The sequence below is a fragment of the Cantharellus anzutake genome, assembly GCF_015039405.1.
Source record: "Cantharellus anzutake strain C23 chromosome Unknown EI90scaffold_7, whole genome shotgun sequence".
NCBI lineage: Eukaryota > Fungi > Basidiomycota > Agaricomycetes > Cantharellales > Hydnaceae > Cantharellus > Cantharellus anzutake.
The window spans coordinates 1627096-1646273 of NW_024066957.1; the positions used below are offsets into that span (position 1 = coordinate 1627096).

Genomic DNA, 19178 nt, shown 5'->3' on the forward strand with positions numbered 1-19178 from the left:
TCCATGATTTTTTCCTATTTTTCCAGACCAAATTCCCACGCCCACCCAGCAGCGCGGCCACACTCAGACTGGATTTCACTTATCTCAGCAACCACTGCACCGATTTGGACGATATTGGTACCGCTGGAAACGCGTCATTTAGGAGTATTAGGATCCGTGATTAGCGGGAGTTCATTGGCGATGGATAGAGTTGGGTATTTTTTGGCTGGAAATCATTTATTGCTTTATTGTTTTCTTGATTATTGTTTTCCCTTCTTTTTTCCGATATTGTTTGTTACCCATATGATCCACCTAAGCACATGGGGCACATCGGATATTTTTTATCATTTTTATTTGATCATTTCTCATATATACCTGTACATGAGGATGTATCTACTTTTCCCCTTGGATTAGAAACCACCGAGTTTGCCCCTCCCAAGCTAGTAGGGAGTATTACGACGAAGAACATCAGTAAGAAGACCTCTAGATCAGTCCTCGCCTTAGTGTCACCCAGAGAGGTGGGGTGAGAGACTAACTGGAGTACACCACGCACCGTGAAGAAATTTCACGTTGCCCCGCGGGACTTACTCCGTGAGATCCAACTGAATGATACAGTTAAGGTCACAAGACAAGGACATAAAATCATGGACAAGCCTGGCATCGAAACCAGGACCTCTCAGTGTGCTACCATTACACAACTCGCCCATTTGACCATGCCGGTATAGGCTGTTAAACTCTATACCGATGGGAACAGATATCCGTTCTCCAACACACCGTACCACACCGGACCATACCATATCACCATTACCATTACCCCTTTTCCCTGACCTGTTGGATACCAATTCGGTCCCCGTCCTTTCCTGTTTTCCTAGTGGGTTAGATCCCGAGCCCGCTTACAACGCCGTCACCTCCACCCCGGTCCTCGCCTTCCCCACTGATACAGGCCGCTTCAAGCTTGAGTGCGACGCCTCTAACTTTGCAACTGGCGCGGTCCTATCCCAGCTCCAAACAGACAGGGAGTTCCACCCTGTAGCTTTCATGTCCAAGAGTTTCACAGATGTAGAGCGCAACTACGAGGTGTATGACAAGGAAATGCTCACAATAGTGCGCGCCCTCAAGGAATGGCGGCACTTCCTACAAGGAGCAGAGGAGAAAGTGGATGTCTACACTGACCACCGCAACCTAGGGTATTTCCACACCGCGCAACGGCTGAATTGGCGCCAAGTGCGGTGGTCACTCTTCCTCTCCCAGTTCCACTTCACCCTCATCCACCGCCCCGGGAAACTCATGGGAAAACCCGATGCGCTCACATGCCACGCTGACCACCCAAAGGGTAAAGACGACAACGAAGGGCTGACTCTCCTCCAACCCGCCTGGTTCGAGGCCCGCACGGTGGAGGCGGTGAAGGAGTGGAGCTGGATCACCTTATGTAACCAGTTTCCTACGTCCAATAACGATATTAGAGTTTGTGCTGATTTGCGTACTGACCGTGTTTTGGTTGCCAAATATATGATTGTTCACTGTCTAAACAACAATAAACACCCCCCAACGATCTCACCTGACGTATAGATCGTCTATGGATAAAATTCTATATTGACTTTACTATGATTTCTAGTCAATATTACACCTATATTTACCACTTTTCAGTAGGACGTGATTTTCCTGATAATTTACTGAAGGAAAACTGCTAATAAAATAATTCCGCAATAAATGTTACTCAATACAGGAGTGACCAAACTGCTCTTTCTATCGCTTAGAGTGCATGCTAGTTATCTAGCAGGTTCAGGATCGCTCACTTTTCTCCTGTGGTGTGATAACCAAGTATTGCTGAGAGATTATTCAATTAAGAAGTCCCTCCACCAAATTCTCATTAATTCTCACTATGACACTTTTGTTCAGCGGCGTCTAACTGACCCTAACTCACGCTTAGAGTGACGTGTTAGTTTTATATTAGCTAACAACTAATATTTGCTTTTATCTTTTGGAGCAAACGAACCAACCACTGGTGAGGAGAATTAAACTTTTATTTCTACCTGAGGTTTGAGAGGGGGCAGAAGCGGTGGCCTTTTATGCTTTTCAGAGGCCTCTCTACTCCCACGCCTTGCACTAGTTACATGTGCTACATTTGTATTATAGATAGTTCTAGAATGATATAGGGGCTTGGGCTGTGTAAGCTTAATAATGGACTTAGGACATGACTCAGCAATAAGTAATTCATTTCTTTGTCTTTTGGGCCGATCTCAGCGGGATCTTGTAGCGCTGAAGCTATGCTCTACACCGCCTTAATTACGAACGGTTATCTTTAGAAATGACTCGGCTATAAAGGAACTTTCTAGACTGTTCTCTAATTGACCCCCTTTTGTGAAGCCGCATCATTACTAATGTTCTAGAGCCTTCCCAATTAATTAACTGATCCGCGGACTTCTGAATCACTTCATGCTTATGATCCGAGATCCAGATCATCAATCATTCCTTTGTTCCGATTTATTTGAGCTTAAAATCAAAAAGTTTTGATGAATCATGGGAAAATATACAAGATCCGTTTTTTTAGCATTTTCTCCTCTTCTGATGCGATCAAAAACTGTCCGCCCGCGCCGGGGAATACTCTATCATATGGTATTCGGTCCGCCAGACTTCCGGGCGCCAATATATTTCCCTTGAGTCACATTACTTTTTGTAAGAATTAGCAAATAAATATATATGAATTATAAGGTGTTTCGCCTTTTGAGCGATATCTCCGTCAGTTTTGAAGCTTTTAGAATGAAACAAAACCGTGTATAAAGTTAAGAAACAGTCCTTTCAGATGGTAAAAAGATTACAGTCAAAAGTTTACTGGTTCCCGAGATATTCACATTTCTTTCCCAATGTTCCTTCTTATTCTGCCATCTATGTGCTATTTTCTTGTTGTAGGGTTATATTCTTTGAATATTACACCTATGCCAAGTTCTAGGCATGATTGTAGTAGATTAAATCTCATACTACATGGGTGTAGATAATTTATAATGATCTAATGTCTGTCCAGTCTCATAAAGATCATGAGATCTGTTAAACGTCTGAACTTGTCACCTGTTCGTTGACTATTCTGATAGATCATTGTTTTATTCTTTGAATATTATTTCTCCTACAGCGGTCTTAGTGGAAGGCGAAGAGATGACTATCCTTGAGAGGATCAGCAGGGCAAAAGACCTAGATGAGAAGGTGGTGAAGGCGATGCGAGAACTTGGGGAAGGCACGCTGAGGTCGGATGAGTGGGAGAGGCAAGGAGAGCTGGTTCTGTACAGAGGAAAGGTATACGTACCGAAAGACCCACAACTCCGCCATGACTTGGTGCGGTTCCACCATGACACGCGGGAGATGGGGCACCCAGGGTGGTGGAAAACCCTGGAACTCATCTCCCGCAACTACTGGTGGCCACGGATGGCGGAGTATGTCGGGCAGTACGTACGCGGATGCGACATCTGCAACTGTGTCAAATCCTTCCCCTCCCGTAAAGTGGGGAAGCTCACCCCGAACAAGATCCCCGCTCGCTGCTGGCAAGTGATCTTGGTGGACATGATTGGAGAACTCCCCAAGTCAAAGGGTTACAATGCCGTGCTGGTCGTAGTGGATCGCCTATCCAAACGCATCCACACAATCCCAACAGTGACAACGGTGGACTTGGTGGGAATCGCACAGCTCTTCCTCGAACACGTCTGGAAGCACCACGGCCTCCCGGAAGAGATCCTCAGTGACAGAGGGAGCGCCTTTGTCTCATGCTTCTCGAAAGAACTCACGGACCTCCTCAGCATCAAGCTCACCCCTTCGACCCCCTATCACCCCCAAACAGATGGGCAGACGGAACGAGTAAACCAAGAAGTGGAAGCCTACCTTAGGGTATTTGTCAACCACCGCCAAGATGATTGGGCAGACTGGCTCCCGCTAGCGGAGTTCACCTATAACAACCGCATCCACTCCTCTACTCGCTGTACCCCTTTCGAGCTCGATACTGGCCAACACCCCAGGATGGGGACAGAGCCCACATGCACATCCGAGGTAGAAGCCACTGATGCCTTCTCATCGAGGATGATGAAGATGCAGGAAGAGGCGAAGGCAGCGCTAGAGCATGCAGCGGACGAGATGGCCCGCTACTATGACCGGAACTGCGAGGCGGCCCCTACGTACCAAGAAGGCGACCGGGTCTGGCTCAGCACCCAGAACTATACAACTGATTGCCCAACCAAGAAGCTAGACCATAAATGGACTGGCCCCTTCACGATCGTTAAAGTCATCTCCCCCGCTGCCGTCAAACTCCGGCTCACTGCCCGACAGAGAGGGATCCACCCAGTTGTATCCGTGACGAACATCAGACCGCACCGCCCTGATGAAATCGCGGAATGCTGTAACGGGGATTTTCTGGTGTACCATAAACAAGCCAAATCCCGTGATTCTACCACCCTTAGCCAATGTTCCCTCCTACACATTTCTTATTTTTCCTGATTTTTCTGACTCCATTTCCACCTGATGTTTCCCCTTCTTATTGTTCTTTCCTTATTTGTCATTACCGGACTCTTCCGTGATACCGTGACCAGCTGTATAGTTAGCTAGACAGTGAGGAGTAGCGGAATCCACACCCAGTTAACAAACCTGTGCATGCGACCACTCCAACCCTCCCCCTCTCTTCTGTCTCGAGTCTAGTGGTGATAGACCCGTTACAACGCCCCGCTGACCCCCGCCCGGGCCCAGACCTCATAAATGGAGAAGAGGAGTATGAGGTCGAGAAAATCCTGGACTCTAAGTGGCTATGCCAAAAACTCCGGTACCTGGTAAAGTATACGGTGAAGGAGGAGAACAGAAATCCTATAAAAGGCTGTTCTTTCTTCTGATACTTATATGTTAGTATTGGTACTTTAACTCAACCACTGTAGCGTTTTGGTTGCTTTGTGTATTGATATTTGTATGTGTTACTAATTGTTTGTGTGTCTATGTAACTCTCAGGGTTCAATTCACTTGTCTACCTGATTGTTCCACACGAAAATCGCGCTATAGACCTACTATTTTTAGTCGTTTCACCTCTGTCTTGTCACTTTTAACTCGGAGCGACTCCAACCGTCTTGACTCAACGTCACTATTTCTTAACTTCTTCTTAACTTTTTACTGAGGGTTGATCACTTTTACTCAGATGTGATCTGAACTGCACACTTATACTAATAAAACTTAATTTTTATTAGGACGCCTTATGACCTATGAGCCAGAGCACGTAGGGGAGAGGAGTAAAGAAGGAAGAGGGGTCAGACCAGAAAATGCGGTCTTTTATACCTTTCCTAAGGGCTCTGTTTTCACATGTCACTTTACTATTTACATTGCTGAGTAATCTTATATTGAGCTTAGCAATCCTCTTATGTAAGTGATCAGCATCCCATTCTGCTTCTAGAACTTTCTGGAAGTTTTGGTGTGGGAATTAGCCAATTGCATTGCCTAACACCCATCATGACCTTGTTTACCCTTGTTTACTCACTTTATTCTAGGTCACATGTCATGGGGTTATTTGTTAGCTTAAGGGTGTAGCTTTCCGTCGGTATAAACAACAGTAAACTACGAGGATTATTTATGAAGATATGAATTTTTCAAGATTTAATTTTGAGGTTCTCCAGATTGCTTTGGCATTAGCTCATCCATTTTCTTACAATTAATTCTGGATAAATTATGCCTCGTTCCTGGACTCAAACTATTTAATTTCGCATTTCTAGCTCATCCGTTTTAACCACAAACTCAGGATGTTTGAGCCAGTCTTCTCTGCAAGTGTGTTTTAATCTTGTTAAATCCATTTCTCCCTCAATTCTTCAGATTTTAACATGAAATCTTTTCGTACACAGACCTATACTTCAACTCTTTAAGACCGACAAAGATTCATATTTTTTTCCTATTTTCCCCGTATAGATATTTCCAATTCTTTCATCTTTTCCTCGTACCCGACCATTTTTCATTATATGAATGCCTTGATTTCCTTCCGATTTCTCTTTGTCATTCGTTTCGTACGTTCGTAAAACTATTTTCCCACGTTACCACGAATTTCTAATATTTTATTTGATACAGGAAACCTTGTTTTTGTTTTCATGTGAGTTTATTTGCTGTTTTTCTTCATTTTCTGAACCATCTTTTAATCCCTAGACTTGAAAGTTCGCGTAGATACTCAATCCATCGACTCTGTTCTTCATTATTTTTCCGATATTTTATTTCAATTCATTTTGTTGAGTTATGATTTTATTCCTATTTTTATTTCTGGTCCGTGGAGGTTGTATGATTTTTATCCAATTTTTTGTGATGGTTTCTGGTTGTTTTAGTGTTGTAACTTTTATATTCCTACACCGTGCGTCCGTCGATCTATAGCATAGCCCCAATGTAGTATAAATACACAATTAGCTAGGCTTAATAAAGATCATCTTTTGGTCTTACCTCAGGTCCCTTCGTTATAGCACGAGTGTAGCTGCAAGCACTACGTCACTAACTGACTAGTCTTTACAACAGAACCCCAACCTCAGAAACTTCCTGTGGAAACTTGTCCATGGAGCCCACAAAGATGGCACCTACTGGAGCAAAATCCCAGGCTATGAAGACAGAGGTCAATGCGTTAAGTGTAACGCTGTAACAGGGATTTGCCGGTGTACCCTAAACGAGCCAAATCCCGCGATTCTACCACCCTCAGCAAGCACCTCACATCCATCACATGTAGCCTATATCCCCTCACACTCTTTACACACATTTCCTATTTTTCCTAATTTTTCTGTTTCCATTTCCGATGTCTAGAGGCCGATGTTTCCATTTTCTTATTGTCATGTGATATTCTTTCCTATTTTGTCTATCAGACTCTTCCATGACCCGCTGTACAGTTTGGTAGAGAGTATCAGCACCACACCCGAGAGGACCAATATACCCCACTTCAGACCTGACTTGTAGTGAGATCCTTATCCCCCCTCTTTTCTGTTGTGAGTCTAGTTGGATAGACCCGTTACAATGCCCTAGAATCGATGAACCACATTATCTTCAAGTGCCCACACAACCAGGGCCCAAAACTCTGGTGTTATAAAAATGGGGCCTAATTGGCCCATTTCTATAGCGTTCGGGTGCAGGAGGGGGCCGTGACATTGAGAAGATGTTACAATTAATGTAACAGATGTTGTAACAGTGGTGTTTACAATAACATGGACATCGGGTGTTTTGGGTGATAATAGTTGGTTATCTTGTTCTTATTTACATGTCACGTGATATTGTACTGCATAGAGCCCATAAGAGGCTAAAAATGGGAAAATCCCATTTCCATAACATCGCCCCCCAGGCTCTTATGGGTCTCTGTGCAGGACATCAACAAGAGAAAAGAAAAGAAAAGAAAAGAAAGAAAAGTTGTGAGAAGCCCCACAATACAGAAAAATTCCCTTGGCCAGCACCAAAACCCGGTGGGAAAGCTTGGCACAAGGTTTAGATTAAGAAATAAATTTTATGAAAAATTTTAAGAAAATATAATAAAAAAAAAAGGGGTCCCAGCCCCCCCAGACTCCAATGGGCCACACAGCAGCCCCCCACAGTCCAGCCTCCAGGGCTCTGAGAGTGGCAAACGCGGACTCGGGGGTGGTGGCTCACCCGGTGGACGCAGACGGCTTGGAAGGCTGGGAGGGGGAAGTGGTACCGGGTCCGTGCGTGGCTGGATGGGCGTCAGACTCGCCCATTTTGACGGTGGGCACGGCTGAGGGGCTCCAGGACGCGTCTGTCGTGGTACTGGACGCGTCAGAGTCGATAGACGCGCCAGATTTGGCGCGGGAGGGGGCGTGGAGGGGGACGGGGACGATGACGACGGGGACGACGACGACGACGGCAACGCGTTTGCCGGGCGCGCTGGAGTCGAAGATGGATGTGGGGGAGGGGCCAGACGTGGTTGGAGGGGCGAATGACGCGTTGTGAACGACGCGCACATCGTGATCGGGCGCGAATTCCATGGGATTGAGGGTGGAATGGCCAGGCGCGGTTGGATCGGGCGCGAATGCCATGGAATCGACGGTGGGATGGCCGGACACGGTCGTGGTGAGGTCGTTGGACGATGCAGAGAGGTGGTGGGAGAGGGGGGTGGGGCTACCGGGCGCGAATGCCATGGAATCGGTGGTGGGATGGCTGGACACGGTTGGGCAAGAGCCAGTCGTGTTGACTCAGGAAAGGCACACGTCGCAACGAGCTGACGTGGCATTTCTTGGGTGCTACACGACGCAGGGGCGGCTACGGCTACTTGGCGCTCAACGGGCGAGCGTACCGTGCGCGTGGACGATTGACGCTTGCTGAGGGAGCGGTCCATGGCTGAGTCACCGGTGACTTGGCGCTCGCGAGAGCGTACCGGCAGCGTGGGCGTTTGAGGTTCCACCAGGGAGTGGCCCAAGTGCAGGCTAGCGGGTACTTGGCGCTCGAATGAGCGTACCGGTAGCGAGGGTGGTTGGCGCTCTCTGAGCGTGCGACCCGGGGGACAAGAGTCCACCCCGTTAAGGAAAACGCCAGGTGGCAGACCTGGGTCAGGAAGGGTGGGGTGTAGGAGGGAGACGGCCTTGCTGACGCGTTCGAAATGTAAATAAAATTCAGCGAATTTCCTGATCAAACATTCCAAACCCAGTCGAAAGGTACTTAGCTTCGACAGCCCCAGAGTCGCCAAACGGCTGCAGAACTTCCTGCCTGGGTCTATCTCGAAAGAACCCGACATATACCCAAATAACGATGCGGTTCGGGTAAAATCGCGCGATGCTTGCAAAATCGCGTTGAACTCTCGGGCAGCCTCCAGGGTAAGGCGGTATTTGGGTAGAAACTCAGTGGTCCAGTCGATAACCAACTGAGCCTCGATGTTTCCCGGACCCAGTCGCCTCCATTCTTGCAGTAGGTCGAGAGAGGGACAGGCGTGGTAGAAGGACAGGCGTGAGAACTCGTCCACTGCGCGCCGCATTTCCTTCACCATGTAACGATACTCGGCAGCCTTGAGGGCCTCAGCTGCTGAGTTGGATGGGGTTAACTCCTGCACAGAAGCCCGCATTGTCGGTTGCTGGTCAGAAGCGGAAGCGGCTGCGACACCATTGTTATAAAAATGGGGCCTAATTGGCCCATTTCTATAGCGTTCGGGTGCAGGAGGGGGCCGTGACATTGAGAAGATGTTACAATTAATGTAACAGATGTTGTAACAGTGGTGTTTACAATAACATGGACATCGGGTGTTTTGGGTGATAATAGTTGGTTATCTTGTTCTTATTTACATGTCACGTGATATTGTGCTGCATAGAGCCCATAAGAGGCTAAAAATGGGAAAATCCCATTTCCATAACATCTGGGCTGCCATAAAAACCATGAGCCTAATAAAAGGTATAGACTGGCCCGTTAATATGGGAATATACCACATAATGGCTGCCCCACTAACCGTTATCAAAAATCGTAACGGCACTATAAACCACGGCGCATCCAGATTCCTCGGGATCGCCATCACCGAATGCACCTGGCAAATATGGAAACTGAGATGCAAGAGAGTCCTCAGTGACAATGAGACCGGGCAACCAAAGATCTCACTGAACGAAGCCATGAACACCTATAAAGCTGCCATAAACGAAAAACTAAATCAGGACAGGAACCTCACGAATATAAAGAAATACCGCAACAGAGCCCTCCCCGAATGGCTCATTCTACACACTTGGTGCGGCACCCTAGAGAACGAACTAAGCCTCCCTGAGAATTGGCTGAAGTGCAATGGGGTTTTAGTGGGTATACTGGACTAGAGTGCGTGCCTTCGCACACGCTGACCTGCACTGCTTTTCAACACCCTAGTCAGTTGTACAGAAAAAAGTGAACCATGATTAAATCATTATTCCACACAAAAAGAGTGCGTAGATGTTCTATGCTCAGGAGAGATCCCGAATCATGGCATCAGGCTATGTCAAGTGTGTGGAGACAATAGCGGAAGTGTTCCGGATAATAGGAAACAAATAGGAAAATGGGGAGCAGAAAGAGGACATCAGAACAGCGACTTGGGGGGGGGACAAGTGTACAAATGAGGATAAGACAAGTGCACTGAAAATTGGTCAATAGTATCGACTAATAAATCTCCTTCCCTTGCCCAAAGCGCCCATGCGGCAGGGCAAGTGGGGGTGCAGCAACAGTGGGGGGGTCAGACCAAGAGCTGTGCAGTTGGGCATGTTGTTAGATACTGATCCAGGGTCGGGCACCGAAGGTCGCCGATGCGGACCGCTAAGGGCCGCGATGGCCGCGATGCCTCAGACAAGGCCCGAGGGTAGGGCATTTGGCCTCAGCAACTCTAAAGGGAGTGCTGTGCCCCCTAGTTGTCTCTTGGCCCTCATTTCGAACTTACTGGGGCTGCCTTGTTGGGGTCAGGGCTTGGGGTCGTGGTCAAGTCGATATTAGAGCTAAGGTACTATAATGTAGTATACAGGATATATATATGAAGGTGAAATGAATAGAAGCGGACCCGGGCCGAAGGCCGAAGGGTCCGGAAGCAAATAGGAACAAAGAGCGGGGTTGGCCGCACCGCGGCCGGCAATGACCGAGGGTCAAAACAAACAATAACAGATAAATAAACGAAGGGGTGTAGGGCCGCGATAGCGGCGATGGTATCATAGCGGAGTAGGCGATGTCGCGGAGTCACGCTAGGTCGGTACCAGAGGCGGACTCGGGGCAGGGAGGTCGGCGTGGCTGTGGGGGAGTCGGCCAGGTGCAGGGGAGCCTAGGGGCAAGCGGGGAAGTGAGCAGGGGGTCCTCAGGGAGGATAGGGCTGAGGTCGGGGCTCGCGCTCACGCTCGCATAGCGGTAACGGGCTCGGGCGGCATTGGGACGGGCGGCTAACGGGCCGGAATGCACGGCCGTGACACATGTGTCTGCTGCATCCCTTCAAGAATGGGCTACATCGCAGGCTGACATGCCAATTCATGAGTACAACACAGGATTTTAGCAGATGCAGGCTGTGGCTGTGTCATCGGACGCAGCCTAGCACGATGAGTAAGGCAGGTAGGGGTGCAGATATGTCAGGGAACACACCCTGACTAGCCCGGACCCGGACCCGCGTCCGGACCCGCTTCCACCCGCCATGCTTCCCACACGTGCGCATGCTCCACGCGCCGCATGCTCTGGGCCCGGTTCCTACCCCTTCATGTGACTTCCGGGTATCCCCAGAAGTTTTCCTGATATGGTGGCCACTGTGGGAAGATGAGGAGTTAGCTTCCTTCTCATCTCCTTACCCACAGTAGGATTGTGCCCTGGATAGGGCTGGCCAGACCAGAGACTGTGGACCATAGGGGAGGGTCATGGGGACCCAGGAGTCATCCCCTGACAAGATACAAGTAAGGGGAATTTTGGCCAGGTAAGCACTGGGCATGCATTCAGGTGTGCTTGGACTAAGCACTGACATTGCGAAGGGCAGAGTTCTTCATATTAACTCCTGAAGTAGTTGGGCATTCACCCCTAAACTCGGTACATGGATAGATCTACTGTACATACATGACCAACTACTGGATGGGGTTGGAGCATCACACCGGGAGAGTAAACCGGCTGCTCCTGATGAGGTGTGACAGACAACCGGTGATAGCGGTGCATGTGTGACATCTGCAACAGCGGTATGTGTGTGAGAGTGACAGTCTCCAATGGTGAAGTCAGTCTTAAATGCAAATGAATTTCCCAAAAATTGAATCAAATGCACAGCCACACCTTGGCTCCCAAAAAAAAGCGTGACAATGGGACAACAAACCGGATCCCCGGTGTCATGCATCACAAACACGGACTTACACCCGGACCGCAAGGCTCGCGTCACGCGTCACCGGTAGTTGGTCATGTACATACAGTAATTCTCCTCTACCAAAAGAGCCCAAAATCAAGCCTCAGAGATTTGTAGGTGACGCTCACGTTGGGTTTTGCCAATCTCACTGGATTTTCAGCGTGACTCACTTGATTTGTCTACCAATTGTACGTTATAAATATAAAAGTCACAAGGTCATGAAACCTAAATGGAAAATGACAAGTGGCAGAAAATGGCGTAATTTCACCCGAACGGCTGTGCAGGTAATACAATGCGGAATACAACACGTAAGCAAAAGTGGCACGTTTTACATAATTATGGGGGAGGCAGAGTGACCTGCAGTGCAGGTAACCCCCCGCGGTCACGGGAGCCCCACACAGAGCGATAACCACTTCGCCAAGTGCGGAAACGCATTTCCCCGTGGTGGCAATTCCCGTCATACAGAGGTACCCATCATCACTGCCCTCTGGAAGGCCCCGCCCTTCCCTACAAACCTTCAGGCATCCTGCCCGCAAAAGCTACCGAAGGTTCCACCAAAAAAAAAAAAAAGAAACGAAACGAAATAGGAAGAAACAACGGGAATTGCCGAGGAAAGTGGGTTGTTGACGCGTGATTAGGGAGACAACAGTGCACGCGATTCAGTTCTCACGACCAATTTCAGTTGTTTGGGCCAGTGCCTGGCGCTTTATCCCGCGTCGCCGCTTCATGGAGGCCCTCCCGTTTGGTTCTCACTGATCGCTTCGGATGCTGTAAGCACCTCACTCCTTGGTGGCCTCCCTGCCGAAGAATTTGGAGGTCAAGGTTTCACCTCTCTGTTGGCTTGTTCGTTTTTTGCCACAAATCAAGAGGCGGATCTCTCGCGGGTTGACTTACCATCTACGCTTCGCCTTTCGACTCTATGAATCCCCATTATTGTATCTTTCCGTCCTTTCTATTTCTATCAACGTGCTCTCATCCACACACTCTTGGGATCCTTATTCGCAGCTACCTCTCAAAATCTGTTCCATCTGCCAACTCCGCCCCGCGTGAAAAGGGCATTCTTTATACACCGTTTTGATTCTTCGCGACCACTGCAATTCGGACTCCCAGGATTATGGACACCAGGCCCGCTTACATGCAGGCCCTCTGAGATGAGACGAACATACCATTAAACCGAGTCCATAGCCACGTGTGATCAAACTCCCAGCGACGGAAATGAATGGTTCGCGTTCCGGACTGGCGCCAATTCCTGAAGCTCGAAATCCTCTGAACATTCACCACTCCACAACAACCCTCCATGTCACTTGCAATATGGCATGGTCTGACTTACGCACTGCGACACTTCATCCAAATTTAAGATCCGTGGACACAAGTATGTCTGTCTTGCCCCATTCGGCGCTTCTGTGATTCAGAGGCTAACCAGACCGATGCGTACTGGATACGGTCTCACCACACTTTCTGAATCTAAGTATCGTTTTGCCGCTGAATGTCTATATCTCCCTTTTTCCGTCTGCCACAAGTACTCGGATCAGACATGAAGATCAAGAATATGGCTGATCTTGAGACGCCTTACTGACTACCTGTTTGTATCCTCCCGCACACACGGTATCGAGTGTCTAATCTGGATCTTCGGTTCATGCCGGATGCTGTGGAAAGCGGCGCTGGCGCATTCTACTATCACTTACTTGGGCAAAACTTGCGCCACCAGGCGGTCAATGAAACCTTGCATTTCTGAACTCCTCGCGACTTTGCCGCTGAACTAACTCCCCAGCTGACCAAACACACACGTGCCATGCGGGTATGCATTTTGGGTTGCTGGTGATAATATTAACGCTTGACGATATCGATAGTAGCATCGAGTTCCTGTATCACGGCAGCCGCTGCTATCAGGCTGTTCCTGGTTGCTACAATATGTACAATTACCACCGAGGAGGGATGTGAACAGTGAGACCCGGGTGTTTTCGATACAGGCCGGAGGAAGGCGCCGCTGGGTCGGAGAAGGACCCGAAGATGTTTTCTCTCATCCTTAGCTTATCTCAGGACGGAAGTTGTGTCTGAAGCAATGGTATTTGGCATTTCCACGAGCAGGGATGCGATATAGTTTTTAAGGTCGTGCGTACTGCACCCCGCACTTCAGAGGCATCGCTTTTGTACTCAGGCCAAGAAATGCGAATAAGTCTTAGGTGCAGAAAGCTGCTTAGCCACGCTCTTCGGTTGTCTACGTTTGAAGAGTTATGCTTATCATCGACCGTTGGGGCACTGTGCTAACATTAGCCTTGAATTACACCAACATCTATGTGTCTGGCAATCCAAGCTCCAAGTTGTCCAGGGGCGTTGTTCCACTGTCAAACCAACCCACGTACTCCGGCAAGGGCGCGTTTGAAACGTTCCGTCCCAAATCCGTTGTTCCGTTCAAAACAACCCCGCAACGTGAAAGTAGCGTGCCCCAATTGTACCAGCACCTACGGATCCTCTCTTCTATACAGAGCATGAGATGTGGTAGGACACTAGACTGATCCTGCAAAGCTGTATCCTGCGGCCAAGCTAAGCTACGTCGACAAGCAGCTGCACATATCACTTTGATCATAACGCATACTTGTATTCGAACCAGAAACAGGTGCTCCATCACTTTTGGATCATTACGATACCTTCACCCACTAGCCACTAGCCACTTGGGCCCCTTCGTGGAATCGATACTGGTTGTGAGCCTATAGTTAGTCCCTGTGGTTGCTCGTTTAATTTGACGTTAACACGATAAGCTTATCGGGATATGTACCACTGAGAGGATAGCGCCAGATATAGTTACGAGCTGTGTGCCATCATGCATTAATGACACCAAGTTCTCGGCCGTCTGCTTGCAAATATATGCATTCAAACCAGGTGTTATAGGGGCGTATGACGTTATGACTTCAGCGCGAAAGCTGGCGTTGGTCTCCCAAGTTGCACTAGGTTTTCCCATAATATTACTAGGGACTCTATGGTCTGCATCAACTCGAGAGTGCGTGAGATTAGCAGGAGAGGACGACCAATGTGAAACACATAGCCTCAGCCGAGAGAAATTGTTATCCGATGCGAAACGACCCGAGAAGTAATGTTGTCACACGGTGATCCGGGTGCAATCAGTGAGCTTTTAAAGCCCATCCTCCAGAAATTAAAGCAAGGGTCCCTCTTGGTTAACGACCATGTCACCATGAGAGCTACGGACACGAAAAGATATATTAGGTTAGTACCCGTACAAAGTCGGAGCCAGCTCTTGCACTTCAATGAAGATGCCCCGATATCGGCAACACATACTAAGTATCACAAAGATTACAAGAGGAAGAAACGACTAGGAAGACGCCACAGTTACAATATGGATGGGCGATTCATTTGTTGCACCGACGGAATGCATGGACTTTCGCTTGGTGGTCGGTACCAAGCTTGCGCGCGCTCATAGGTTCCTCCTTGTGGGGAGGTGCGAACCTATCGCGCCAAAGGGGTTTGGGCTCCGGTCGCGAACGGCCGGAAAGTACGCATCACCCTGACCGATGCAACCCAGTGTCATTTCAGAGATCCTTGCTATGATAGCTAGACAAGATTTAACTCACAGAGAGGTGATGAGTCCATGTTCTATATTCGACCACATGAGGGGTTTGGATTGGAGGGTCGGCAGAGGTCGTGTTGGCGGTTGTAGTAACGGCAGCGGTGGTGGTGGAATGGGAAAGGGTTGTAGCAGCGCAGGCCTCGTCCATGGTGCAGCAGGGCCTGGCTGGACCCAGGAAATTGGTGTGCTTGCGTGCATTCCATGCTGCCCATGGACGTGCAGTGGCACTGTTACCGCTCCGGGGAGGGGCTTGGGAATCGGAGGGTCTGGTCGGAGGGGGACAGCAAACGTTGTGGAGGGGCCAGCATGGCATCCTACCACTGGCCGGTGGCCCTCGATGGCAGCCTTGACCGCCTCCCTCGAGTGAAGGCCCATAGGGTGTTCACTGCGGGTGACCGTGAGTGTTGGCCCTTTCACCCGCTTCGAGCGTCCTTGCACTCTTGCCTAGATCCATCAATTTGATAGCCGTTCAGCTTTCCCGCATCGAATCGAAGCGTCACTCACTCTAGCGGCAACGTTGAAATCCCACAAAAGAGGGAAGGGCCCGTGTTCTTCTACAAGCTGCTCTAAGAACTCGGGATTCTGTTTCATACATTGATTTATCAGTTGCTTTTGCTTGTTCAGCTCCTTTCGTGATAGTTCTTCGACTGGAATCCATTTGAGCTTGTGCATTGTGAAAGGACGGGTGGAACGCAGTTGCAGCCAGAGAAAATTTTCTCAGTTGCTCACTCGCTCATCCGCTTCCTCTCAGTCTTGGGGCGTTAGACGGAAGGAGCCGCCAGCAATAAGCATGTAATCAATAAATGAATCAATGTTCGAGTTCGAAGTGTAAACAAACAGTCGGCACCTTCCTTGTCCTGTTGGTGTCGATTGCACTGACCTTCTTACAGTCCATGATGCCCTTCTCGAGTCTCCGTCAGCATAATCTGTCAGTTCACTTGTCATAAAGATGCAGAGCACACCTACGACGATATGGGTGAAGGAAAGAAACTCATTGAAGAAGCCACTGTCCAAGCGCTCACGCCATCTTCTATTCCCTTGCCTCTGCGATTTGACAGGATCGTGGAGACCAGGCCCACTGACATGTAAGCCTTTTTTCATGAAATGGCACACTATCTAAGTCGAATATGTACGAGCCCACTCTTGAGTGCACTCTCAATTGCGGCTCTTCCAGCTGCAGAAATGAATGGCCTCGAATCCCAATATTCGCTTTGATGCTTAAGTGAACTGACGTCAATGCCATGAATCCCTAAAGCTCGAAATCCTTTGGACATTTGTCATTCCACAACAACCCTTCACGCCACCGTCAAAATGGCCTGACCCACCACGGCAACACTCCACCCAAACTTGAGACCTGCAAATGCAAGGGCCTGTCTCACCACATCCATTGTACATAGACCTCTCCGAGTCCAGGTATGGTCTTGTTACACTTTCCGGATCTGAGTGTGGTTTTGCCGCTGAAGGTCCGCATCTCCCTTCTTCGGCCTACGACAGCGGCTGCATTCCAAACACTACTATGACGTGGACGACCACGAGCCATACTTGATAGCTAATATCGGGCCCCCCTATTAGCTACCTCTCGCCTCGATTGTATCCTCTCGCACTCACGATATCGAGTGTCTAATCTGGATTTCCGACTCGTGCCCGACGCTGTGGCAAGCGTCACCATCCTTGCTTAATTGATGTAGGGATCTCAAGCTATATATAATCGAGAAGCACCATTGAGATATATACTTTACCTGCTTAGGCAAGGCTGGAGGCCAATTTGGATTCTATAGCTATTGGATGATCTCGTACTGGTCAACGGGCTGCAGCAAGCCCTTGCATTCGTGAACTCCTCGCAACTTAGCCACTGAAATAATGGACTTTCCCAGCTGATTAGCCATGCATGGTACCACTGTTGTCATGCGGGCACGCGTTCTGGGTTCCTGGTAATAATCTCGACACTCGACGGTATCGATACCGGCACCGGCCTCTCTTTGACTTCCCGCGGTGCTGCTATCGGGCTGTTCCTGATTGCCACAATGCATACAATTATCACCGTGGAGGGACGCGAATGTATTGAACAGTGAGGATCGCATGTTTTTGATGCAGGCCGGAGGAAGGCGCCGCTGGTATGGAGAAGATTGTTGTAGCGGAGGGACAGGGTGGTTGGAATGGTGCGGGAGGGCGGACGAGTGCAGGTGGGAGGGATATGAACAAGGCGGTCAAGTTTATATTTCGTAGGGGAATAGGGCGAGGTTGAGTATTTATCCTCAGTAAGCCTTGTTGTTCGTTCTTATGGAGGGGCTAATGATGCCGATTTTGGTTAGGTTGGCCCAAGCGACTGATACAAGAAATGAGTGTGCTTTTTTTTTTATCACTTACCGTTCGCTGAATGCCTCTGAATCCAGGTTGAATGTTCCACATGCTATAGAGCCAATTAAGGTACCCAGATGCCTGGCCCCTCGCTGACCAATGGTCTTCTCGAAGGGATCGTCGACAAGGGTCCATTCCTTCAAAGGCTGGTATACCCTCCTAGTCTCCGTATCGAAATTTTAGCGCCTCATCTTCTAGCCACACGTCGAAGAAAAGGTATGTATAGCTACGGATCAATCGAAGCGCTGGTTTGGGGATTCTCTCATTCTAGAAGTCGCGCCATCGATACAGTGAGAGATTACTGTCAAGCGGGGATCGAATCTGTCACGCTCAACCCCATTGTATTCTCATGCTGCGGCACGGATCGGAAGAACCAAGGGAGTTCTCCAAAGGAGCAGTCTATATTTTACTTGGTGGATTCATGGTAACCACTCGCAGGGCTGCATATATCCCCAATGCCTCGTTTTCGAGATGCATTTATGCAAACTCTGAGGGTTCAACTAGGCGAATGAACTGCCGACTCGCAGCTTGTGCCGCTTAACGCATCTAGGCACCGCTAGCTATGTCAGGCTGACTCATATTCCATGATTGGGTTGAATTCTCCCCTCAAAGCAATGCTGCTTGTTCTAAACTGCGCAGGGATGCGATTTCGTGTAATTGGTTTTCGCGACAATCTTAGCGGGCCGACACTCCTACTCATCGTTTGGACATTGGGGGAGCTGTGACCAAAGGGAAAGTGGATGACTGTGTCACAAGGACGACTGAGGCTGCCGCCATTAATCAGTCCCTTGTGCGAAAACTAATGACGGGTTCGAAGACAGGTGAACAAGAAGGTTTGAAACGGGTTCAAGTTACACAAATGATATGCAACAGCTGGCAGCATCTTTACAGCATTCACGGCGCAAGGTACGATGGGGGCAATGCTCATGGATGAGTCAACCTCGCACACATGCCTGGATCTATGGCCTGGATCTTGATACTTTGTCCCTTGGTTCTTTGAGGGGTGGGATAGGTGAAAGCGGTTCAGGCTAGTCGCGAGTTCACAGATATCATTGGGCCGGGCGGCTATGACACAAGGTCAATCTTACCTATGTCCCTTGTTTGGATCGAAACTTGGGCTATAACTGGAGTGAACTACAATTAGAGTCACCAGGTTTATGATGCTATCACTAAATAGTTTCATTCGTCATTCGTTTGTTTGCCACCTGTTGAACTGCAACAACAACACGTCGAATGGAACATATCCGCTTCAAACTTTTAGAACTCAAAAAAGAATACTAGCAGATATGTCGCCCAGTTCCGTAGTACGCGATCAATTGAGGAAAGATATGAAAGAGAATTTTCTCGCTTTATAAGGGACGCGCTCTGAATAGCGCACAAGCATGGTAATGAGTTTACCAAGAAAGGTAACCGCCTCAACTCCGTGTCGAGTCGGGTCACAGTGTACGTCGATATCCACAAATTGCACCCGACACAATCCGGATA

The 19178-nt window shown here is 48.8% G+C and overlaps 6 protein-coding genes across 6 annotated transcripts; 2 read left to right on the top strand and 4 right to left on the bottom strand.

Annotated features, from left to right (window-relative positions):
• Window positions 1-7589: 7589 nt before the first annotated feature.
• EI90DRAFT_3118231 (uncharacterized protein) lies at window positions 7590-9124 on the bottom strand (the record flags this gene model as incomplete). The annotated part of the gene is made up of 2 exons (XM_039063077.1): window positions 7590-8118; window positions 8169-9124. 2 exons carry the CDS (start codon window positions 9122-9124, stop codon window positions 7590-7592), a joined length of 1485 nt encoding a protein of 494 aa, XP_038921012.1.
• Window positions 9125-12863: 3739 nt separating this feature from the next.
• EI90DRAFT_3040587 (uncharacterized protein) lies at window positions 12864-13159 on the top strand (the record flags this gene model as incomplete). The annotated part of the gene is made up of 1 exon (XM_039059020.1): window positions 12864-13159. The coding sequence occupies exon 1, from the start codon at window positions 12968-12970 to the stop codon at window positions 13157-13159; it is 192 nt and encodes a 63-aa protein (XP_038921013.1). The 5' UTR covers window positions 12864-12967.
• A 790-nt stretch (window positions 13160-13949) lies between these two features.
• On the bottom strand, window positions 13950-14936 carry EI90DRAFT_3040589 (uncharacterized protein; the record flags this gene model as incomplete). Its single annotated transcript, XM_039059021.1, has 3 exons — window positions 13950-13970; window positions 14044-14372; window positions 14931-14936. The coding sequence occupies 2 exons, from the start codon at window positions 14934-14936 to the stop codon at window positions 14046-14048; spliced, it is 333 nt and encodes a 110-aa protein (XP_038921014.1). The 3' UTR covers window positions 13950-13970; window positions 14044-14045.
• EI90DRAFT_3040592 (uncharacterized protein) lies at window positions 14802-16028 on the top strand. The gene is made up of 5 exons (XM_039059022.1): window positions 14802-14953; window positions 15030-15159; window positions 15189-15289; window positions 15329-15396; window positions 15426-16028. The coding sequence occupies exons 2-5, from the start codon at window positions 15109-15111 to the stop codon at window positions 15683-15685; spliced, it is 480 nt and encodes a 159-aa protein (XP_038921015.1). The 5' UTR covers window positions 14802-14953; window positions 15030-15108; the 3' UTR covers window positions 15686-16028.
• Window positions 15746-16137, bottom strand: EI90DRAFT_2464846 (uncharacterized protein). Its single transcript, XM_039053065.1, has one exon. The coding sequence runs from the start codon at window positions 16005-16007 to the stop codon at window positions 15789-15791; it is 219 nt and encodes a 72-aa protein (XP_038921016.1). The 5' UTR covers window positions 16008-16137; the 3' UTR covers window positions 15746-15788.
• Window positions 16138-16759: 622 nt separating this feature from the next.
• Window positions 16760-17828, bottom strand: EI90DRAFT_3013194 (uncharacterized protein; the record flags this gene model as incomplete). The annotated part of the gene is made up of 4 exons (XM_039056640.1): window positions 16760-16820; window positions 16944-17033; window positions 17133-17347; window positions 17703-17828. The coding sequence occupies 4 exons, from the start codon at window positions 17826-17828 to the stop codon at window positions 16760-16762; spliced, it is 492 nt and encodes a 163-aa protein (XP_038921017.1).
• Between the last annotated feature and the right edge of the window lie 1350 nt (window positions 17829-19178).